This window comes from Mastomys coucha, unplaced genomic scaffold, assembly GCF_008632895.1.
Source record: "Mastomys coucha isolate ucsf_1 unplaced genomic scaffold, UCSF_Mcou_1 pScaffold15, whole genome shotgun sequence".
Lineage (NCBI taxonomy): Eukaryota > Metazoa > Chordata > Mammalia > Rodentia > Muridae > Mastomys > Mastomys coucha.
In genome coordinates, this window is record NW_022196897.1 from 103,276,018 (window position 1) to 103,299,430 (window position 23,413).

General features: G+C 43.8%; 1 protein-coding gene across 6 annotated transcripts in view; it reads right to left on the reverse strand.

Moving 5' to 3' along the window:
* Positions 1 to 23,413, reverse strand: part of Fsip1 (fibrous sheath interacting protein 1) — a 120,113-nt gene that overhangs the window by 64,284 nt on the left and 32,416 nt on the right. The window contains exon 11 of one of the 6 annotated variants that reach the window (XM_031371442.1): positions 10,443 to 10,730. The exons of the other annotated variants lie outside the window; for them this stretch is intronic. Coding sequence (XP_031227302.1) covers positions 10,641 to 10,730 — 90 coding nt within the window. The 3' untranslated portion in view covers positions 10,443 to 10,640. Of the gene's footprint in view, positions 1 to 10,442; positions 10,731 to 23,413 lie in introns of those variants that run through there. 6 annotated transcript variants of the gene reach the window in all.

Below are 23,413 nucleotides of genomic sequence, written 5' to 3' on the forward strand. Positions count from 1 at the left end.
TGGCAGTCACCCGGTGTGGTCTACCTTGTGAAGAGCGTCACGGTGCTCAGCTAGTTTTCCTCTCCAAATGAGTTGGGAGAAATCTAGGGGAACTGAACGAATATGGCCCTGAATTCTAAACCCCAGGGAGATCTTATAAAGACTGAAATCTTAGGATGAAAGAAGGTAAGTCTTTGTACAAAAGCTCATAAACATCCATTCACAGGGTCCTGATGAATCTGCACAAGATGAACACATGAACAAGTTTTCCAAGGCATCTGCTAAGTGCCTAGAGCAGGAACCAGTTGTTAGGAGAGCCCCATCAGTAGGCCCCTGTACCTCAGGGATGGCATGGCAGAGAGGCCATGCAACTTGGCTTCCAATGATGCTATCTTCTGACACCCTATCAGTTTTTAGTTGCCTCTACAGCCACTTAGCTAAAAGACACAGTTCCCACCTTCCCTTGCTTCTAGGTGGAATATGAATGTGCATCTCATAAGCAGCTTCTCAGTCATTACTTCCTTCCTGGCTTGAAAAGTGACTGAGCTACTCAGAGCTCCAGCAGCCATCTTGGATCATACCTTGGTACACAGACCAACATCAAGATACAAAGAGACCCAGTCCTTGTTAATTGCAACTCTAGTCAGCCCTGGATCTCCTATAGATCCTACACGTGGGAGGGAGAGAGACTATCCAGCTTGTCACATAATTACTTAGGCTCAGAACCAGGACAAACAGTCCTTCCAACGCTGATGCCACATAGGCTGTGAGCCACTCTGTTACAGACCTGAAGCTGCATTGGTCTATTTGTATAATGCAAATAGACCCCTGCCTCTAAGGCATTCCAAGAGCACCAAGAACTGACCAGCCTTCCCATCTTTTGAGGACTGAAGTAGAAAATGATCAAGGCACAGCACAGAAAGCACAAAGCTACACTGCTGATATTTACAGGAGAGATGGAACAATGGGGCTGGGGCAGTACTGAGCAGAGAGGGACACTGCTGGCCACACAAGCATGAGGACCTAAGTTTAGATCTCCAGCGTGCTCATGAAGTGAAAATGACTCCGGATGGCCAATCCTGAGCACACGGGCTAAGGCCTTGTGGGTATCAGCTACAGGATCAACTTGTTTCTGAGCTTCCTGATAGACGGGTTGGGGGTGGGGTGGAATGTTCACATATCTATTTGGAGGCTGGAAATGGGTGGTTGTGAAGGAAGCGCCTGAGGTCTGAGTCAGGTATCAGCACTGTTGGGTTGTGGGCCCTGGACCTTCAGCCCCTAGGCATGGCCTTGGGGAGATGGACCTTGGGGAGTTTGACTGCACTTATCCCAAGCCACCACCAGGGTGGGTGCTGGGCTGTAGGGAAGCAAGGAGGCACTGCTCAGGGAGTAGGAAAGTGCAGTCTGAGAAGTGGGAAAGTTCGAGCTGATTCGGGGGCTCCTGGGCCTGCAACAAGGCTGGATATGTGGGATTCTCAGGCTCTTGGATATCCAGGCACCTCTGGGAGTCACAGAAGAGCAGAGAACAGAGTGGGGGGGGGGGGGGGGAGCTTGAGGGCTACTACTAGCCTGGGGCCAGCAGAGGGGAAAGGGGGAGCTCCAGCTTGTCCCTCGAGGATTATCCTTGGCTTGACTGTAGCAGGCTTGGTGGTGGTTGTGGCTGGGAGCACAGAGAAGCCTTCTACAGGAGACAAGGCTGCGGCTCTGTAGGCGAAGGCCTTTTCCATGGCTCCCTATGGCAGATCTCAATGAAAAGAGGCAGTCCATGATTCTAAGGCATTTGTTATCAATGCAGAAAACGGATACATAAAGCCATACTCCACTTCTCAGGGTGGGCCTGAGATTAAATACCTTTTGCAGGGAGGAATATCTGAGAAGGGAAGCTTATTGACCATACCTCTAGACCTCTAGTTACCTCATTAGCATGGAGAACTCTGTCTTGAGCCTACTTGACTGTGGTCAAGTCTCTTTTCCTATTGTCTTGGTCTCAGATGTTAGGGATGCTTCATCTACATGTGGAAGGGCTTGGGGCATTGCCCTTTTGTGACTGATGGCCACAAATATATGGGGGGGAGGAGGGTTTTGGCTCTGTGACAGGGGCCTGGTGACAGGAGCAGGCAAAGCTCCTACCATCCCTCCAGGGCCTCCAGGGCTTCAAGTCTTTGGATTGACTTTACAAGGCTTCCTCATGGTCCACTGCCCTGCACAGCACCTCTGAGATGCTTCCCCGGGGAGAAAGCCCTTCTCACATCCCCAAACACAATTGGGATTACTGAAACATTGAGGCTCAGTGGCCAAGTCCCAGTGATTAATAACTTTTAGATCAAAGTTTGAGTTACTGGAAAAAAAAAAGTTAGAGTTCCTTAAAGCCAGAAAACAGGCAAGTGTGGTGGTTTGAATATGTTTGGCCCAGGTAGTGGCACTATTAAGAGGTATGGCCTTGTTGGAGGAAGTGTGTTACTGTAGGGTTGGTCTTTGAGACCTTCCTCCTAGCTGCCTGGAAGCCAGCCCTCTCCTCTTTGCCTTTGGAACAAGATGTAGAACTCTCAGCCTCTCCAGCACCATGCCTGCCTGGATGTTGCCATGCTTCCTGCCATGATGATAATGGACTAAACCTCTAAAACTGTAAGCCAGCCCCAATTAAAGGTCATCCCTAATAGAGTTGCCTTGGTCATGGTCTCTTCACAGCAATGAAAACCCTAGCTAAGACCCAAGTGATACAGAAACTGAAATACAATGCTCTTAACATCATTGCCAGGTGAGTTTTCAGCCACCGTTTCCTGTGTCTAGATGATTTATTGACATTTACATACTTTCCAGATTCTTAACATCTTAAATACTAGCAAACATTTTTACACATGCACACTAAAACCATTATGGCCTGACATTTATATGCCTGTAAAACATATTTTGTTCCAACTGTTTTCATCAAAGAAAAAAAAAGTAGACTGCTGAAAACCGACACCTGCATATTTTACATTGAAGGGGAAAAAGAAGAAAAGAAAACCACAAGCAACTGAGATATAAAACCCACACATTTGCTCTCAACATCAACTGGGAATGAAAAGCTCTAAAGCAACCTTGACTTCTGCTAAGGCATTGCTCCAGAGTTTGTACTGTTTGCTGCAGGCAGCTAGGATGGCAAAGCTCACGTAAGTTTGGTCGCCGGCACCCACATCAGCAGCTCATGGTCACATGTGGATCCACCTCCAAAGGATCCAATGCTTTCTGCCTTCCACAGGCACCTGCACTCACATCACATCTGCAGACACGACTACACACACACACACACATACACACACACCTCCCCCACCGACACCCATCTACTCCCTACTCCCCCCACACACACACCAAGCATGATGACATCTGTCTTTAATCCCAGCATTCAGAGGGCAGAGGCAGGCAGACTACTGTAAATTTGAGATCAGTCTGATCTACACAGAAAATTCGAGGACAGCCAGGGTCACAGAGTGAGACCCTGCCTCAAAATAAAAATAAAAAGTACAATAAAATCTTAAAACATAAAAGGTTAGGGGACAGAACCTGGGCCTGTGAGGTTGCTACCTCATATCTGTGCACAAATACAAACCCAAAACAGCCACTGAATGACAGATCAAGACACAGAACACAAACCTAAATAGTACCAGGAATCATCATGAGCTTTTCTCCTTAACATAAAGTCAAATGAGAAAGACCAGCTTAAAATTAACTTGCACTTTGCAATGCTCAAAATCCAGGTTTATTTCCTATCTCTTCTTTTCCAAATTACCTCAATTTCCCAGTGTTTCTCTCCTATCAACTCTCTGTCATCTCCATTTCTTACTCAACAGGGTCCCACTGCCCTCTCCACTGTGTCCTTAACAATGGCCACCCCACCATAACGGATGAAAAACACTCCCTGTGTGGGACACCCACCAGGCTCTTTCCCAAGCATTTGCCTCCAGCCCTATGAGGTTTTATTGCCCGTACTAGCAGAATGAAGGACCAAGGAACTCCATAAAGGTCCCAAGCTAGTCAATGCAGAGCCAGGACTGAAGCACAGGAAACTAGATTCCAAACGCTGTCACACTCGGCTTTGTTCTGGTTTGGTTTGGTGGCTTGGTTTGATTATTTGGTTTGGTGACTTGGATGTTCTTAGCAGTCACTGCCCAGTAAGTTTGGCAGCTATAAAATCTAATAACTACATGTCATCAGGGCTGTCCTTGAATTCAGAGACACCTACAGAGAGTTTTAGAGACCTCCTGAGGTCTCTATAATGTTTCACTCCCCCTCAAAAAAATTTCCATAACAAAAAATATATAATAAAATGCTCATATGAATCATATATTATGGGTTTTCAAGTAAATACTTCCCCAGGTGCATAGCCATAAAACACCATAATATTTGTACAAAAATCTTCCTGAAAAAAATTTTTCTATGTCGGTGTGGTTTTTTTGAATGAAAATGTCACTCCCATAGACTCATAAAGAGTGACATTATTGGAGGTGTGGTTTTGTTGGAGGAGGTATGGCCTTATTGGAGGAAGTGTGTCACAGGGGGTGGGGCTTTGCTGTTTCAGAAGCTCAAGCCAGGCCCTGTGGTTCTCTCTCTTCCTGTTGCCCGAGGATCTAGGCTGTTTCTCCAGTGTCAAGTCTTCCTGCATGTCACCATGCTTCCCAACATGATGAAAATGGGCTGAACCTCTGAGCGAGCCAGTTCCAATTAAACGTTTTCCTTTGTAAGAGTTGCTGTGGTCATGGTGTCTCTTCACAGCAATAGAAACCCTAACTAAGATGGTCAGCAAAAGTCCTTTCCTAAAAATGCTGGGGGAAGAGGGAGCCCCTGAAAAGGAACCTTCAAGGATTCTTGTCACTAAGTAGACAGTCGGCCACGCCCCCTTAGAATAGCTCATAGCTAAGATCTCTATCACTAATTGTTTTGAAAAACCTTAATATGTGTCAGAGTTTTAGATTACAGGTGCTTTAAGCATAAGAGAGTAGGGCATAGACTGTGCTCTCTGTGGCCTCTCTCAGGCACTGGGTGTTTAGGGAACACAACTCAAAAAAAGAGATTGATCCTGAAAGAGTAACCTTTGATGGGAGTTCACCGCAACTGGCCACCATCTAGGTTTGGTTAAGATCAGGGATATCCTGCAGATATTCTCCATGTTTCTGAATATTACATGCAAGAACATGTCGATAAAATAGTAAAATATGAATAAGCTACGATTTTCTTGTTCAACCCAAAATTTTGATTGACATAATTAGTTTAAAATATTAGGGGAAAGAGGATATTAGAAACAAATTTCAAACAAGAGAGTTTGGGTGACTATAAAGTGGTGGTAAAAGTATTTTGCCCATCAAGGGCAAAAGTATACTCAGCATGGTTGCCACTTAGTTCTCAAGAACATTCTCCAGGAGCCCTGCCTTGATGGCAAGTCCTCACTGGCTCCCAGCTTCAAATGACAACACTGTCCAGACACCCTGGGTGACCACTAGGTGGCACCACTACACTGCTCCATCTCCAAAAGGTAGTTTGTTCATTTTGTCTAGCTTTATCCCAAGGAATCAACAATGCTTCAAAACACAGGTACCTCACTTCAACACTTAACAAATGAACAAAGACAAAGCTTAGAAACATATTTTAATTCTTCCTATAACTATTGATACAATGTGTGTCATACAGTCAACAAAGAATAGCTTATGTAGCTGTCATTGTCCCTTTCTTTGTTTGTGAACTGTAGCCCATGCTGGCCTGGAAGTCACTGTGCAACCTAAATGGGCCTCAAACTCTTAATCTCAGCCTCTCAAGTGTGGGAGCAGCATCCAGCTTTGAATGAGAATGCTTCCATAGGCTCATGTATATGAGTTTGGTTGCTAGGCAGTGAGTGGCACTGCCTGGATAGTTTTAGGAGGTCTGGCCTTGCTGGAGGAAGCATATCGCCAAAAGTCAGTTTTGAGGTTTCAAAGCTATACTCTACTCCCAGGTCACTCTCCCTCTGCTTTGGGTTTGACATGTGATCTCTCCACCGTTCCTGCTGCTGTATCTGCCATGCTGCCCTGCCATGATGGACTCTGATCTCTTTGGTACCATTAGCCCAAATAAACTCTTTCCTTTACAAGTTGCGTAGGTCATGGTATTTCATCACAGCAACAGAAAGTGATCAAGCCAGCTCATTCTAGCTGGGATGTCAACTCCCTCTCCAAGGAAGTATATCATTGCAATATAGCAGCGCAGAACTAAGGTCACCACAGCGCGAAACTGAGATGTATCTTCTGAAAGAACACAATAGGAGTCCTTCCTGCCTGTCTTACACAGGTGGTTTTCTGACCATAAAAGCACCATCTATATCCTCTTCAAAATGCCACACCCAAAGACTGTAAATTAAAGATCTACACTTATGTACACAATGGGACTCAGTAAAGTGACTCTTAAGATTTTCCAGGCTATTCAATTTGGCTGGTACAGGAGTTTGGGCTGAGCATATAAGAGAAGTCAGGTCATATCAAATGCCCTGTGAGCAAAAACTCTAACTGAAAATAATAATAATAATTAAATAAATGAATAATAAAGCCCTGTAATTTGTCCAAAGCCCCAGGATGTTCATGGTCAAAGGATCCTGCACACTAGATGGAATGCGCATTATTTACTGTCCAACCGAAATAAGCAGTGTTGAGGTTTTCCAGAGATTTTTAAAATCAACCCAGCTTGTGAACTCAGAACATCTGAGAGTATAGTGGTATCGTTGGACAGAGTCTGAGCAGCAGTCATTTGATTTATCTGGAACACCGCTGTTGTTTCTGCTTGTGGCTGGCAGGGACACAGAGCAGGCAGTTTCACCCATTCTTCTACACTCGTTACCAAAACACCACAGGCTCAAGTGGGTCCCAAGAGCATTTTCAATGTGTTTGCTTCCGCCTTGCACTCTGCCTCGGCAGCCTCTTGCTTCATATCATCTCCTGCTCCAAACCTCACAGCCCTTTCCCTCTCTAAACTGATGAAGTTGCGGGCCAACTCAGCTGTTTGCAGAAGGGTGGGCTCCTGTGTTCATCTGAAGAGTGAGGTGCTTGGTTACTCTTCCCAGCTTGGAGAGGAGAGAGGAGAGGGAAGGCATGAAATGCCTGGCCTCAGTGATTGGAGAAGTGGTGTCATGTCCCAGCACAGATCCCAGCCACACAGAGAATGTCCCAGTCCACCTGGAAATAGAGGCTACAAAGGCAGAAGCACATCCATTAAAATGATGGCAGGTGCCTAGAGTAACTTGTGAGATAAGAGCAGTGTGCTGGGAATGTACTGATCACAGGAGATTAGCAGGTCTCAGCCCCCTCTTGCCTTCTGCCAGTCACCTCTGGACAGTGCACAGACAGTCTTGCCTGGTACCCACAGTCATGGACCCTTGGTCCTACCAGGTACCTACAGTGCATGGTGCGTGGTCCCTGTGACCTTGCCTGGCGCGCTCACAAGCCTGAGTGTCCATCCATCCCTTTGCCAGTTTACTCTCACCTCCTCAGGGTCTTTTTTTCTTATTGGCTGGCATGTTGAAAAGGGTCTTACTTGGCCAAGGTCAGAGATTGACCCTGGAGTGTAATTTCCTAAAGAAGTTTTGGGCTTGGTGGTGCCAGGAGGGACCACAGGGTCCATGTGCTTGTGGGCTCTTGTCTTGTGATGGTGTGTCCAGGACTTGCTATGGTGGGAGAATTGGGTTCTGATGATGCCAAGTAACCTTGGTTTATGATGCTTATTTTCTTACACTTGCCTCCTGCCATCTGGTTATCTACCTGCCCTTGCTAAATCTAACTGGAGCCTGTCTTTCCTTTGATCCTGCTTATGTCAGAACTCCTCAGAGTCAAGCTGTCTCTGAGATCCTATGATTCTGGGATCTTGTGACCCTAGGCTAATTAATGCACCTGGGAGTATAGCTTCCTCTGGGAATTATGGGACTGGCTGCAGAGTTTGCGCCCAAGGTCTGCTCAGGGCACCAGCGTAGACAGACCAGAAGGAACCAGTGCCACTGATCTGGTGGAGTTCCTGCATTCCTGAGCCCCACTGGTCCCAGTTATTCCCAGTGTTGTGACAGATGTGTCTCCCTCACCTCTGATCCTTAGCATCCTGGGTGTGTTAGAGCACCTAGGAGTGGAGCTTCCTCTAGGTGTTGTGGGACTGGCCCTATTTAAATTTTACTAGTTCAGTCTGTAGTCCAACTCCCAACAATGGTCAGCAGCAGCTGTGAATAGAAGTCCAAGGATCTAGCAGTTGCTCAGTCCAGCAAGGCAGGCAGATGAAAAAGAGAGAGCAGGAATTTCTTTTATCGTTCGTTCAAGAGCCTTAAAGCCTACTACAGAAGAAGCCAGGACAAGAACATGGAGATGGACAAGGGAAGGACAGAGAAAGTAAGGTAAGGAAGGAGGGAGGGAGGGAGGGAGGGAGGGGAGCAGGCAGCACAGGAAGAGATGACTTCTTTTATGGTAGAACAGCTTTCTTTGTCAGAGTGGGAGAAACATCTTGCTTTATACTCAGCAAAATGTAAATGTATACAGAATGCTCCCAAGTGATTCTTTTTACATACAAATTATGATCAATATATATACACATATATATGTATATATATTGATGACATATATATATGTATATATATTGATGTGGGATGATAATTTGACCAGGAGTTTGAGAAGTATATGAGCGAATGGGGCAAGGAAAGCCTGCAGTCAATAAACAGAATGAAGTGAAAAGGCCCCACCCCCACCTTATCCCCCAAAGAGACATTTCTGTCTGGTACCAGTTGTGCTGCCAACTCTATGGTCTTAAGTATTCACCTCACATTAACCCTAAGTTACCCACACCAAGAGCTATTTAAACTCCAAACAAAATAGCTTAAGTGGGAAATGTTTAGCAAGCAGACATCACTACTCAGCTGGAAGTGTCACAATGATGTCCCTACAAACTGAGCTCATCCAGTCATGTCCCCAAGCTACCTGAGTGTTTAGCATCATTTTAGGGATGTAAAGAAGTCATTACTGAGTTCCGAATTACACTCTTGATTTAAAAAAAATCAGCCATGTCTTCAACTTTGGCTTTTAAATGAAGAGCTTAATCCCCTCACACAACACAACAAAGCCTGTTACCCTATGACAGTACTAACCCTCAATTTCAGGACTAGTTACAAGAGGTTAAAGTGAAGAAGACATTTAGAATTTAGTGTGTAAGAATGTGCGCCAAAACATAATTAGTGCCTCTGAACTCAAACAGGTGGATTAGACTAATTTGTGGAATGCTGTTGGAGAGACACCCCTCATTTGGAAGCTGGGGAGAAGGAAAGAACAGCCCCAGTGTCTTAGCCACTTGGGGTTCCTGCAGTGGATCTCATAGGGAAGGAAGGGGAGCAGAGCCCTGTCTCCAGAGCCCTGGCCGGCATTATGCATTATGCCTGCTTGGCATTGTAGCCCTTGAAACCAGGGTCCACGCAGCTAGGGCCAGGCTCTGTACCTCCCTCAGTTCCCGGCTTAATTTATATGATAATTAGAGTCTGCTGCCAGAAGCAAGAGCTTCTGCCAAAAGTAAAGTCCTCATAAAGCCAAACGGAGGATGATGTGTGCTGTGGTGCCATCCGAGTGCTGACTAAGAGCTTTCTTTTATCGCCTTTTGAAGCCGTAAAGTGCCCTTCGTGTTATTACTAGCCGGGATTTTTTTTTAACAGTCCTGCGCTGACAGCAGTGATTTAACACTTGCACAAAACAATAGCGCTTCACGCCACTTAATAAACCTTTGGGCTGTGCGACTTCCAGCTTTCTTGCTGGCTGGATTTTATGGTCTGGTAGCTCCTGAACAGTCTAGTATACAAGCCTCAGAAACAGTGTAAAGATGATGTGAAAGAGGCTGTGTTTGTGCCCGTGCAGATGCATTTGATGAATGAGGCACACTCCATGACCACAGGCTCACTGAAAGATGCTTCGGCCCACTTGACCCGCTGAGCTGAAATACTACAATAAGCCTCGGGGGAAGGATCAAGCTGAGAGCATGGTGGTTGGCCTAGCCCTACTCCTCATTTTCCCCAAAACATCTGCCAGAGTAAGAATTAAGAATCCTAACCACCTGTTCACCCTGCAGCCGCACGGTTACCACAGTCTCAGGAACGCATCTATTCACCTTTCAAATATTTGAATACCAGGGGTGAGCAGCCTGGAATGAAATGATGCAGGCAACAAAGAGAGGCACTTTGCCTTGGATAGACTCAAATAATCATGTTAAAGGAGGCATAAAATAGCTGTGTTAACAGCACTCTCCTGAAGGCAGGGAAGGTGGGGGAGGGGCAAGTCCTCTAAGTCCCTAGGGTCTTGGTATTGTCATCTGAATAACAGAAGTAATGATGGCTGTGCCACCTATCTGTGAGATTGGCATGAAGATCATATCACAACTGCAGGAGTCATAAAGAATAAATCGGAACCATTCTTACCACGTGCAGAGAGACAATAAAGCCAGGTGGCGGCTGGGCTCATTAGCTCTGTTTAATCATCTTACTTGTGTACACATGTATCAGATTAGCACATTGTGTCAGTGAGATATACAATAGGTATTTGCCAAATCAATTAAATTTTAAATTGCAGAAGGATGTACACTTTGAGAACCATGATGTGTTATAAAAAATATAGAGAATAGTTACACTTTACAAACTGCATGTTTTTTTTTCACTCTGGCTCAAGGATTTTAGCAATTAGCCATCTCCACGTAATCCGCTCATTCCGTTTACTGGGAGTTATCATTGGGCATTCCTCAACCTGGGGTAGTTAAGAATACAGAAATCAAATGTCAAACTTTAGGAATTGTGGGAAGTTCCTGCATTTGAGCACAACACCATGCCGAGTTCTGATTAGGCATGGCCTCATTTGTAAAAGTCTAAGTCAACCAATGAGAAGCTGAAGACCTAACTAATGTGCCGGAGGGAGAAGGCATAATCACTCAAACAGCTCTTTCTAGCCCACTACTTGGCCAACATTTTATAGTGAGATTAAATCCACCGTCCGTGAGACGTATATTTTCCCAGCAGTCCTAGGAGGGCATAGAGTTGGGTCTGGTAGATCTCCATCTTGCTTCTCTGTAGGCTCTGTTTCTCTAGCCTCTCCTGTGTCCGTGCTCTAACCTGATTTCCTAAGGTGCATGCGGTAGTCATGCCATTTACGAAGGCACTCACTGGCCCTCTGGGGTAGCACCCTGACCAGCAGCACCACCTTGATGCCTGCTGCCTGCTGAGGCTGCCAAGCTCCAGACATGGGGCATCCGGTACCCTCCCCTGCTCCTCCCCTGCTGTGCACCCTCACTCCCCTTAGGATACTGCAACCTCTACCTACAATGTTTTCCTTCTTGCCTAGGGTCTTCTATAATTAATTCTTCAAAATCTCTCATTGCTGTTTAGAGGTCCACTAGTTACATGTTTCTGTCTTGTGCACAGATTTAATTTTATTACCTTTTAGATTTATTATTATTATTATTATTATTATTATTAGTGTGTGTGTGTGTTCACATACCACAGCACATGTGTGAAGGTCAAAGAGCAACTTTGCAGTCAGTTCTCTCCTTCCACTATGGGCTCCTGGAACTGAATTTAGGTCATCAGGCTTACAAAACAATGCCTTACTCAATGAACCATCTCACTGGGCCCTTGATTGTATTATCTTTCCTGGTTAAAGTTAGTATTTCCATGCTATTTTCATGACAGTTGGTGCCCCTTCCAGGAGGAGACTCCTGTGCTCAGAGGTGTCTCGGCCTCCACAGACTCTCAAGAGTGCTGGTGACGGCCTCTGCTTGAATAGCTCTCCAAGGCCATTTTCTGAAGGATGAACTTAGGTCATACTGTGTCGTATACAATTTCACAAGATGTGAAGATTCAAGGAACAAAAACACAAGTGGTACAACTGCTGCTTCTCAGTTAGATTTGAGCACTAAAAGCTGACACAATCAATTAAAAAAAGATTTTTCTGTCTCTTCTTGCCATTGCTTATCTAATCCTTAGATTCTAAAAATGCAGCAAAGAGGGGATTGGCTTCGATCTTCAAAGCTAAAGCCAAGTGCTTTAGCCGGAAGGTAATTAACTAGGGATTGGGGGAGGTGGGGGGTGGGGCAGAGGGCACCATTACTCAAAACACATTCTAAAGTGGTGCAGAGCTCACACATAAAAGAAAATAAATACTTTTGAAAGATCATTTCCAAAAATGCAAAGGAAGTTGCAACAGCCAAATATGTTTCTCATAGGTGACTGTAGGGTAAGGTGGAATGCAGCACCTCAAGAAACCTCAACGTCAGGACCTAAAAACCAGAATTCACATTTTGTTAAAGGTTAAATGAGGCACATGTCCTATGCGCAGAAAGACAGCTTTTTGAAAGAAAGAACACCTTGATAAGTAAATGTTCCAAGATACAAACTACTAATAAATTTTTGGAAACACATCCAAATTCTCTAGAATCCAAAAATGTAAATTAAGGCATGACATCATCTCGAAACTCTCAGGGTGGCAAAAGTAAAAAAAGGATCCAGTGCATGTATGGGTGCAGGTATGTGTGCAGGCATGAGCCTGGGTACAGGCATGGGTGCAGGCATCATGGATGGGGGCACGTGGGCATGGCTGCAGATGTGGCATGGGAGAGGGCAGGTCAAACCCACAAGCCCTGGAGGCCAGCTTGGTACCATATTGCCAATTCTTTATATATCTACTCAAAGCAACTCCACTAAAGAACACATCCTGCTGGCATGGTAGCAGAAGGCTGCCACTGTAGCACTTGGAAGGCTGAGGCAGGAACAGCCTCACTCTAAGCTAGATAGTGAGACCCTGAGTCAGAAAACTAAAACTGAACTATAGCTCAGTGGTAGACATAGGGTTGACCTCTAGCACCAAAACTATAATAATAATGATGATGATGATGATAATAATAATAATAATAATAATAATAATAATGCCCAAGAAAATAATTACAAATATGTGCTCATGCTATCATAATTTATAACAACAAAAACATTAAACATTATAGGAAATGAACCAAGAGTGGAATCATTCAGTAGTCACATAGTAGCATAGTACCAAGTTGCCCATTGTCTATATTTTAAATACTTTATGTTTCTTATTTTACTAATGTGTGTATTCACAGGAGTGTGTACATGACTGCAGAAACTCTCAAAGGCCAGGGTGTTAGGTGCCTGGAACTGGAGTCTCCTGTGGTTATGAGCTGCCTGCACGAGTGCTTGGAACCCAGCTCGGGTCCTCTGCAAGCAGATAACCTTAACCACTGGCGATCTCTCCACCCCCTTCCACTGTGTAGAATTAAATGAAAGAGTAGCACTAGAAAATACATGCAACAATATGACCTAGGCTTTCTTAAATGATAAAGAGAAGTGGAAAGAGCAGAAGGAAGTGAAAGAGGAGCTGAGGGAAGCAAAGAGAAAAGGACGTGCGTGTGTGCGTGTGTGTGTGTGTGTGTGTGTGTATGTGCGCGTGTGTGTGTGAAAGAGGAGCTGAGGGAAGCAAAGAGAAAAGGACGTACGTGTGTGTGCATGTGTGTGCGCGCGTGTGGTGCGTGTGTGTGCGCGTCTGTGCGCGTCTGTGCATGTGTCTGCGTGAGTGTGTGCATGTGTGTGTGTGCATGCGTGTGCGCGAGTGTGTGTGTATGTGTCTGTGTGTCTGTGTGTGTCTGTGTCTGTATGGTAGTGGAGTGACTTTGTGGGGCAGGAAGGAAAATGGCAGTCAAGAGAATAGTTAAGAATAACAGTGGTTACTGAGTAGTTTTCTTTTTCTTTGTATTTTTCTAAGTTGCCAGATTCCCTAAAACCATGTAGATAAATCTGAATAGTAACCATATTTGTACAAGTACTTTATAACTGGAGAGAAATCGCTCAATAAATTTGCCTTCCTTATTTTCTGAAATGGTTGTCTGTTGTTTCGAGTTAGGCACTGGGGAATTATTATTACTATTATTATTATTATTATTATTATTATTATTATTATTATTATTATTACTACTACTACTACTACTACTACTACTACTACAAAGTGAATAGTTACAAAGAGAAAGAAGAAGAAAACAAAAGGAAGGGAAGAGAGGAAGGGTGAAAGTGGGGACGGGAAGGAAAGGCCAGGAGCAGGGGCAGGCGGGAGCAAGTGGACAAAGCCTCCCGCACACCCAAATCCCTTTAAGACATTTAAAATTCCTGAAGAAAGCATTGCAGTAGCAGCAGAGCCTAACACAGCATACCCCGAAGCAGATGCTGGTTGGTCAAGAGTTAACACCCTTCTGGAATACCTCATGCGTCACATGACTTGGGATTAATAAAGGCCACATTAGCAGGCAGCCCCCAAAGAAGTGCAGTTGAAACACTCCAGCTTCAGGAGGCAAACCCAAATCCCACTGTCACAGAGCCCAGCCCCAATAATGTGGCCAAGGACAGCCGCGCTCCCCTGGATTCCTCTTTTCTCACCTCTCCCAGCTAAAGGAAGGGAAGAGTCTAAACACAATGGTTTAAAAGGAAAAAAAAAGAAGCTGACAGCTCCCCAGCCTGTTAGATAGACAGTGTTTGAATAACTCTAAAAAGGTACATTGGTCTTACCTCTCCCTATCCCTAAAAGTTAAATTAGGAGCATTCTTTCTTTTCTAAGACTACACATGAGGTTTCAGTAACCACCAGACTTCAATTTTCATCCTTACCCATCCGTCTTAAAGATCTAATCTAACAGCCCAGTTCAGACACGCTTTGAAAGTATATCATAACAAGCACTGCCACAGGATGTTTTTCCTCATGTCAGAACCTTCTAGAAATGTGCTTGAACCAGGCTAGTTCAGACCAGGGCACGCTGTGTCACTCACAGGCTACACTTCAGAGACAGTGCAAAATAATCATAACACATTTATATTTGAGGAATGTTGGGCTAAATATGATCACAGTGCTTTCTTTTTTTTTAACCATTGGGAGATTTCAAATGACATGTTTGACTGCATTTGTGGGGGACGGTAGTGGCATGGCTATGGCAAGGTTCTTAGTACTGGTCCTCACACTCTACAGGCTCGCTGTATCCCTACATGACAATCTTCACTAGTTATCTTTGGGGATCTACAAAATGCCTGTCATCAGCTACCTATTTTCCACCAAGTGGCTCTGCCGCCTGAAGTCTCAGCTGTATTTAGTTTCTGCTCCTCGCCTTCAGTGTCCCACCTCCATGGTCTTTCATGCCACACATGCTTGAGTGGTGGAGAGCAGTTACAGCCTGCTACTGAGGATGAAATGTGTGCTTCCCACTTGGGGCTCGATCTCAGTTATCACAGGGCAAGCACACTGAAGTGCCTTGACAGTCCCTGGTGAAATTATGTCACTCCCTCTGTACCCAGCAGGAGATGCTCACCATTTTGCCCCTGACCAGAGGTACACTCTAGATCAGTTACCATGGTTTCCAGAAAAGAAACCATGGTACCCAGCAAACCATGGTTGGCTTATTCTATTTGAGGAAATCAGCCCAAGGTAAAGAGAAGTAAGGCAGGGCCCTCCTGACACTCAGTGCCTCAACCTCCTCCAAACTTCTACGGCCTGTGGTTTTGGAATGCCTCCAAAGGGCCCAGGCATCCCTCAGATGCCAACCAGGAAGGAAAGGGAAGGACAGAGGCACAGCCCAACCAAATTCTCAGAAAACTTCCTCTGTCCTCTTATTAGACAGCATTGCCTCTCTTGACAGCTTCAGAAGGAGGTGTTAGGTGCTTCTCCTAAGAATGTGGCTGCCTGTGAATTACAGTAGCAAAGGGGACGGTGAATGGTTACTGTAACTATATACTTACCAATATGCTTGCAAGTCTTTAAGAAAGAGGAGTAAGTGTCAAGAGAGAAAGAAATTACAGGAGAATTCAGCAAAGTCCACAGCATCAGTGTTGGACAGAGCAAGGAGAATGGAAGGTTTAAGGTCATATATCTGATATAAATCCTCCACTTTACTGAACAACTATGTGCTAAACTAGGACACTTCAGGACACTTTCCACATGTATCTTTTTTGATAATAAAAATGGTCAACCTGCCAATAATAATTTGCTGAAAGTTCAGCTCAGATCTTATTAAACAACTAATCTGAAAACTTCACTGTTGTATCAATACAGTTTTGTTTCCCTTTATTTATCTCTATCCAACTGGACAAACACAGCCCAAATATTAGAGTTTTGTTCCAAGGCATTTGTAAAATTCTAAACTCATGCAACTGCTCTCCCTAAGGTCAAATCTACTCAAACTGATTGGAAGTGCTATTGCAACATGGACATTGTGTTTGCCTTCTTTCTGATCACTACCCCAGAGGCCTTTTATTTTAAAAGACACTGAAATGTGGTCTCTGGACCTCACAAGTGTGGAGGCCCAGCCATGGCAGGTAGAGAACAAGCGTGCTGCCTGGCTGCCTGCCAGCCAACCATGTGCTCTCAGCTTGCGACTCATGCACAGACAAGCCTGTTCACAGTCTTGCTCTAGCAAAACTCAAGTTTCTAAAATATCACCAGTCTCTGTGTCACTGGCAGAAAGTCCAAACTGCATATTTAATCCACAAGTGCCGCTGATCGTCTGCTCCCTAACATGGCCCAAGTTTTCCACAGCCAGCCCTTCCCAACCTTATAGTCTTTCTTCCTCCCACTCTCATCTGAGCCAAATGAAATCCTACATATTTCTCAAGGTTCAGTGAATATTTCATTTTTCCATAAATCCTTCCCAGGCCTCTCTGCTGGGATATTCCCTTCGGGATGCATTAAGCACTTTCTTTGCCATGTCTCTTACTGTTTTCTTTTATCCTTTACAACTGCAGACTTGGTGACTAGCCCCATCCTTTTCCACAGGATTGAAAGTCTGAGTCGATATCTCACTTTCCATTTTGAGCTTCACACATAGTAAATATGCAGAAATCAGACTGCATCTAATTAACTCTGAACTGTTTCCTATTGCGGAACAAGTAAAAGTAATATAAAATATAAAATATAACATCTGAAATCACTACTAGAAACATAGGAGAAAAGTGCCCATCCAACAAAGAGTTCATATCCAGGGAATACATGGGCTAATTTTAATGTCTGAATGGACTTTTATCAAAAGAAGACATACAAATGGCCAGGAAATGCTTGAGAAAACCCCAGGTAAATGTTTACCAAGACCCTCGTGTCTCCTGTCCCAGTAAGAATGGCTAGTATCAAAACCTCTGAAATAATAAATGCAGGTGCAGGTGCAAAGTAAAATTAAACTTTTATTCATTATTGCTGGTAGAAAAACTAGTACAGCAATTATAGAAAACAGTACAGAAACAACTTTAAAAATACAAGTACCATATGATCGAGCCATCCCATAAAGAAGTATATGCCCCAAATCAATGATGTCAGTATACCAAAGAGAAGCCTACAGCTCTACACACTACTGCTGCACTCACAATACCAAGTCAAGAATCCACCAAGTTGTTCGTCGGTGAATAAACGGACCAGGAAAATGTAGTGTGTACACAGTGGAATGTTTCTCCATCTTAAAAAAATAAATGAAGTTCAGTCATTTGCAGCACCATGGATGGAACTGGAGGCCACTGTGTTAAGGGAAATAAGCCAGGCACAGAAGGAAATTATGGCTTCACTCACTTGTGGAAACTAAAATGTTGATCTGGAAAAAGCGAGGTGAACTGGTCCCTAGAGACTGGAAGGTGTGGAAGACAGGGAACAGAAGGAAGCTAGGGAAGGATCAAAACAAGCAAGCCGGAGAAAGTCGAAAACAAACCGAAGAAAGTCGCCCTTTTTTCTAGCATTTAGGAAAATTATTGGTTTCAATAAGTTATGATCTATTTTGAAATAATTAGAAAAAAACAAAGTCCACAGTATGTAGATATTATTGACGTTCCAGAAGCTGGGAGTGTTCCTTACCTTGATTTAATGAAGCTATGTATCAAATTATTATACTCTACCCTACAGACTATAGGTTAAAATTTTAATCAATAAAATGTTATGCTTATATCTGAATAAAAATAGTGAACTGTTTTAATTACCCTATAAAATATACACCGTATGCAGCTTGTATAAGTCTTTTTGAGTTTCTGCTTTAGACATCTATTCTGTCATGCAAGTAAAACCAGAACAGTCTTACCCAGAGTCTGCTGGCACAGAGTCTGACGCCAGGCCATGCTTGTCTCTAGACATGAAACCTTATCTGATTTGTAATTCCAGGCAACACTTTCAGGGTATTCCTCCTTTTTCCAGCCTTCTGTCATCCCCATTTGCACCCCCTCACCTCCTCAGGAGCCTGGGGTGTCCCTGCTCACATGGGCTGCTCTAATCTCACCTTAGTCAAACTCTCAGCTTAAGTAGCACTGACATTCACATTTCTATGAGACATCTGCCCTACAGATACACACCTTGTCTCAGTGTTAGTGTATCATTTTAAGTTGTCTTATTTTTAAAGCCAAGGCAAACATACGTTTAGATCAATATACAACACTGGTCAAAAGTAAAAATTTAATGTTTTACTTGTATTTATTTTGTATTTGTGTGTAGGTGCTCATGGACCATGGCCCACATGTGGAGGTCACAGGACAACCTACAGAAGTCAGTTCTCTCTCTCCAGCATGTGGATCCCAAGAAATTAACTCAGATCATCAGGCCTGGCAGAAGACCCCCCTCCCCCAGGCTCTCTTGCCAGCTTTGAACAACTTTCTAAATAAAATTTTCAGGCAGAATTTTAGGGATGATATTTTTCATGTACCATATCTTCTCTCAAAATAATAGTATCAAAAATAAAGTACTGAAGACAAATGGTATCATGTCATACAAACAAAAAACTACTGGGAATAGGAATTTAATACACATAGATCATCTCTAAGTCTGATATGTCGGGGAACGAATCCTCCCTGGCATATGGGAACCAATGATTAAACTAAATTCCAAGGCAGAACCTAGCCATATCAAGAGTATATCTAGGAGAGTGTAGGTCCAGGAGACATAAGGCCACATAGAAAACAGAGACAAGAACCATGTCTTGATACTGAGACATAGAAGTTTGGATGCTCAAAGCCACAGCCTTGATATCAAAACAAAGGACTGAATGCAGAGACCCTGCAAGTAGTCTACTGGTCAGTGCCAGCCCTCAAACTCAAACTGTCAGCTCCTAGTTTTCACAAAGGAGTTGTGCCAGGATTAAATCAACTCTGCCAGTCAGCAAATTTTCCTTAATAAAGCAGAGAGTACCTAGATTTATATTTGGGAGAACATTTCTTATCCACCAGTAGCAAGCAGACTCCTGATGATTGTCACTGTGTGTCACTGTCCTAGTCAATCCTTTCTTTAGGCTAGAAGCATCTTTAGATGACAACCACAAGGAAAGTGGTATCCACTCCCCAGAGACATGTTCTAGGAGCCCAATGGATGGGTAAAACTGCAGTTAGTACCAAACCCTATCTCCACTCTGTTTTGTCTTATACATACATGTATACATTTCATTCATAAATTAGGCACACCCAGAGACTGGTAAGAGCTGAGAATATTCTAATAAAAGTTCTATGCATGTGTTCTGCAGAAAGAACTAAGTTGGTGAAGTAGCTGCCGTGCAAGCATGAAGACCTAAGCTCAGTCCCAAAACCAACATAAAAAAGCCAAGCATGGTGGCACAGTCCACACAACATGGTCACAAATCTCTCATCTCTCCTCTCTCTCTCTCTCTCTCTCTCTCTCTCTCTCTCTCTCTCTCTCTCTCTCTCTCTCTCTCTCTCTCTCTCTCTCTCTCTCTCACACACACACACACACACACACACACACACACACACACACACATACACGGCTGACCTACACAGAAGTAACCAGTAGCTGTATTGATTGAGAAGTTCACAGACTAAGGCACCAGGAGAACTGAGGGTTGGCCAAGTCTATTGTTAACTTCTTGTGCACTTTGGAAAGATGTTTTATCTGTTCGGTACTCTAGTTTCTATTCGACAGAACTGGCCCATGTGACAAACTTCCACACTGTATAACTGATCTTCCAGTGATTAACAACTGGAGGTATGACCTCTAACCCATCCTATGAGCAAACAAAATCCTCTGGTCTTTGGACCAGGCTCCATACATTCTTATAGCAGGTTAAATGATAAGCACGTGTCAAATTAAGAAAAAGAGCACATGGACTGATAGCCCTTTGTGAACCACATTCTTATCCTCAATGCTCAGCAACGGGGCTTAGAGAGCTAAGTAGTCTGATGCAATGACACAATTCAGCAAACAGGGCTGAACTGTGGTTTCCAGGAAACAGAATCAGGAAGGAATGTGCAAAGATGTAGTAGCAACGTCAAAAGATGAATATAATGAAAAGACTCAGAGGAGACAATAAAGGCCTGAGGCATGTGGTAGATGCTTTTGGAATAACTGGAACCCTGAAGAGCCTTTCCCAACAATGCCAAAAAGGCACCGTCCTTTGTGTCGGTAATGGGCTTGCAGGGGTAAAGTCTGATCACGGACTATTTTGAAAATCCAAAAACTAAAAATGAAAGTGCTGAAAGATAGAATTATCACACTACTTCTCTAAAGGTGTTTTACCTCAGTCTAGAACTTAAAGATGTTCTTTAAAAACATCCTTAATAACAAAATGAAACACTCAATACCTTAGCAAGATTAGATAAGACATAAATTGTTGTTACTTCTTAAATTATCAGGAAGTCCATCATTACATCATGGATTATAATTCTCTGAATGATAAATGTAATTATAGGTTGTCCTTAATTATGACTTCTCTTCCTTTGGAAGAAATGGGAAGGTCATTGTTGCATTTATTATTCTGTTTAAAGCTATTTAGAAAACTACTAATATGTTCAAATGTTACTCTCCCCAACCCGTACCATCCTAACTCACAGTTGGGTCACAGTGCTGGTATTCCCACCGCTCTAACAGGTGTGTGAATATGAATCTGAGATATCAGTAAGACCAAATCTTGGTTGTCTCTAAATAATGATAGATCACTGATCAGGTAGGAGACAATTAAACAGAAATAAATTTTAATATTTATAGGCATCAATGCCTTTTACAAATGCAGAACCTGTGTACCTTTTAAAGTTTGGAAGATATAGAAAAATGCAAAACATAATTCACCCAGTAGCAGGTCATAAAAAGTCTATTTCCTTTCTTCACCTCTCCATCATCCCTGTACTTACCAAAAGCAATCACTACTAGCATGTGACCTATGCCAGACCAGGAGTTTCCCATGATTTCTCAATATAAACGGATGACAACAAACACTGATTTGTGGAACAGCATTGTTCTCCTATGGACTTATACATCTTTTCAAGATGTAGAGATCTACCTCATGCATTTGACAGTTGTATAGCACTGTTATAAGGAGTAACTTCTGAAGATGGAACAAAGAAGGGCAACGTCATCCATGCTGATATCGGGGGTATATATACTGCATTCATTTTTCTTCTAGGTATGAAATCAAAGCTACCATCAACTCCCTTGCCCCTTTGACCCTTGTGGTGGTTTCAGTATGGTTGGCCCACACTATTAGGAGGTGTGGCCTTGCTGGAGTAGGTGTGGCTTTGTTGGAGAAAGTGTGTGTCACTGTGGGGCTTTGAGACTCTCTTCCTAGCTGTCTGGAAGTCACTCTTCTCCTGTTTGCCTTCAGAACAAGACGTAGAACTCTCAGCTCCTTTTCCTGAACCATGCCTGCCTGGATGCTGCCATGCTTCCTGCCTTGATGATAATGGACTGAACTGATGAGTATGGATGTAAGCCAGTTCCAATGGAATGTTTTCCTCTATACGAGTTGTCTTGGCCATGGTCTTCACAGCAATGCCAACTCCAACTAAGACAACCCTCAATTTCAATTATCTAAGCTCTCCTCACCCTGTCTCAACTCAATGCCCATTGTCTCTGTTTTTGGAGGGCTGTCAGAGAAGCCTCCAAACCTTGCTCATGAGCTTCAGGTGGACCGTGCTCACCATTGCACTCTTCTTGTTCCCACTGGACCCAATCCAGTTCTTGTCCCCTCTGAGTTCTAGTGGACACAGCAACCTTTCCCAGTCTCCTCATTTCCAAGTCTGCTCTTCTTGGTCCACCCTTCCTTTCATTCACCCTGAGTCAGAGGAAGAATATCGTGGGTCTTCTGCAAAGATTACCCCTTCAGCTTCCATTTCAGTGTCTTACTTCAGCCTCCTTCTCAGTCAGGGAACAAGCTCAGAGATGCCATCTTACTGTGCAGAGTACTATTCTCAAAGCAGGGCTATTGGCTTCTTCCTAAGACCAAATGTGTCTGCTTGCAGAAGATCACCACAACGCAGCTTGCTGGATCAATATTCCCTCACAGGAGGGCGGGGGAGGGGGGAGGAGCGGGTTAATGGACCCTCCTCACCAGAGTATCTGGTTACTCTTCACAGCCAGAGATTCTGCCCTAATCTCATGTGACTAATCACAGGGGAATCCAGGGGAGGAACTCCACAGGAAGCTACCACCCACAGTGGGTACAGACCTAATAGTGGAGCTGCTACAAGCTCACCCAAGCTCCTGCCCATAATGCCCCCCTTACACACACACACTCAAGTTCTGTAAGCCCATTGGTTCCCCAGGGTGAACTTGATATAGACCTTGGGAATGTTCACATCTCCCTCTGGGAAAATTTCTCACAATAGACTAACATCGCAAAGTTGAGACTCATTGAAGCCCAAGCAGTGTGGATCATATCCACAATGCCCACAATAGATGCTTACCTCTAGGAAGTGATATAAAACAGAGGTAGCAGTAAGGGTAGGGGTGTTGCTTAGAAAACTAGACAGGAAGAAAAGATTGTAGAACACCAAAAATAATAGCAATCAACTTTCTGAGGGAGGGAAAAACGAGTGAGAGATCCCAGACACCATCTGTCATTCAGATGGCAAATGGTGGAGGAGTGCCCGTGGAGGATGTTCTCTATAGTTGTTTTCTCTAGCTGTGACTTCCAGGTATCAAACTTGGGTCATGACGCTTAAGCAGAAGATATCTTGAAAGGATATTCCATTAGAGGATTGAGAATAAGAAAATGATGCAAGATGAGTAATTCCCAAAAGTCATCCTTTGGAGGCTGTATGGCTGCTCTCTGCTCCCCTACTTCAGGCACAATGTGACCAGCTTGCCTCTGGCTCCTGCTGCCATTGTTAGTGGCGAAAAACCACCTTACCTTCCCTGCCATGATGGACTGCACCCTCAGACTATGAACCACAATAACCCCTCCTTCCTTAAAAACAAAACTCAAGGCCAGCCTGGGCTACATAATAAGACTCTAACTCAAAAATAAAAAAAATAAAAAAAAAAACCTGTCATCAATAGCGATATAGGGAATTAAAGTAATAAAAATAAAGTAATAGGCTTGAACTTATTTATACTATGTCAAAATTAACAATGTATTTATTAGCAGGGCGGTGGTGGCACACACCTTTAATCCCAGCACTTGGGAGGCAGAGGCAGGCAGATTTC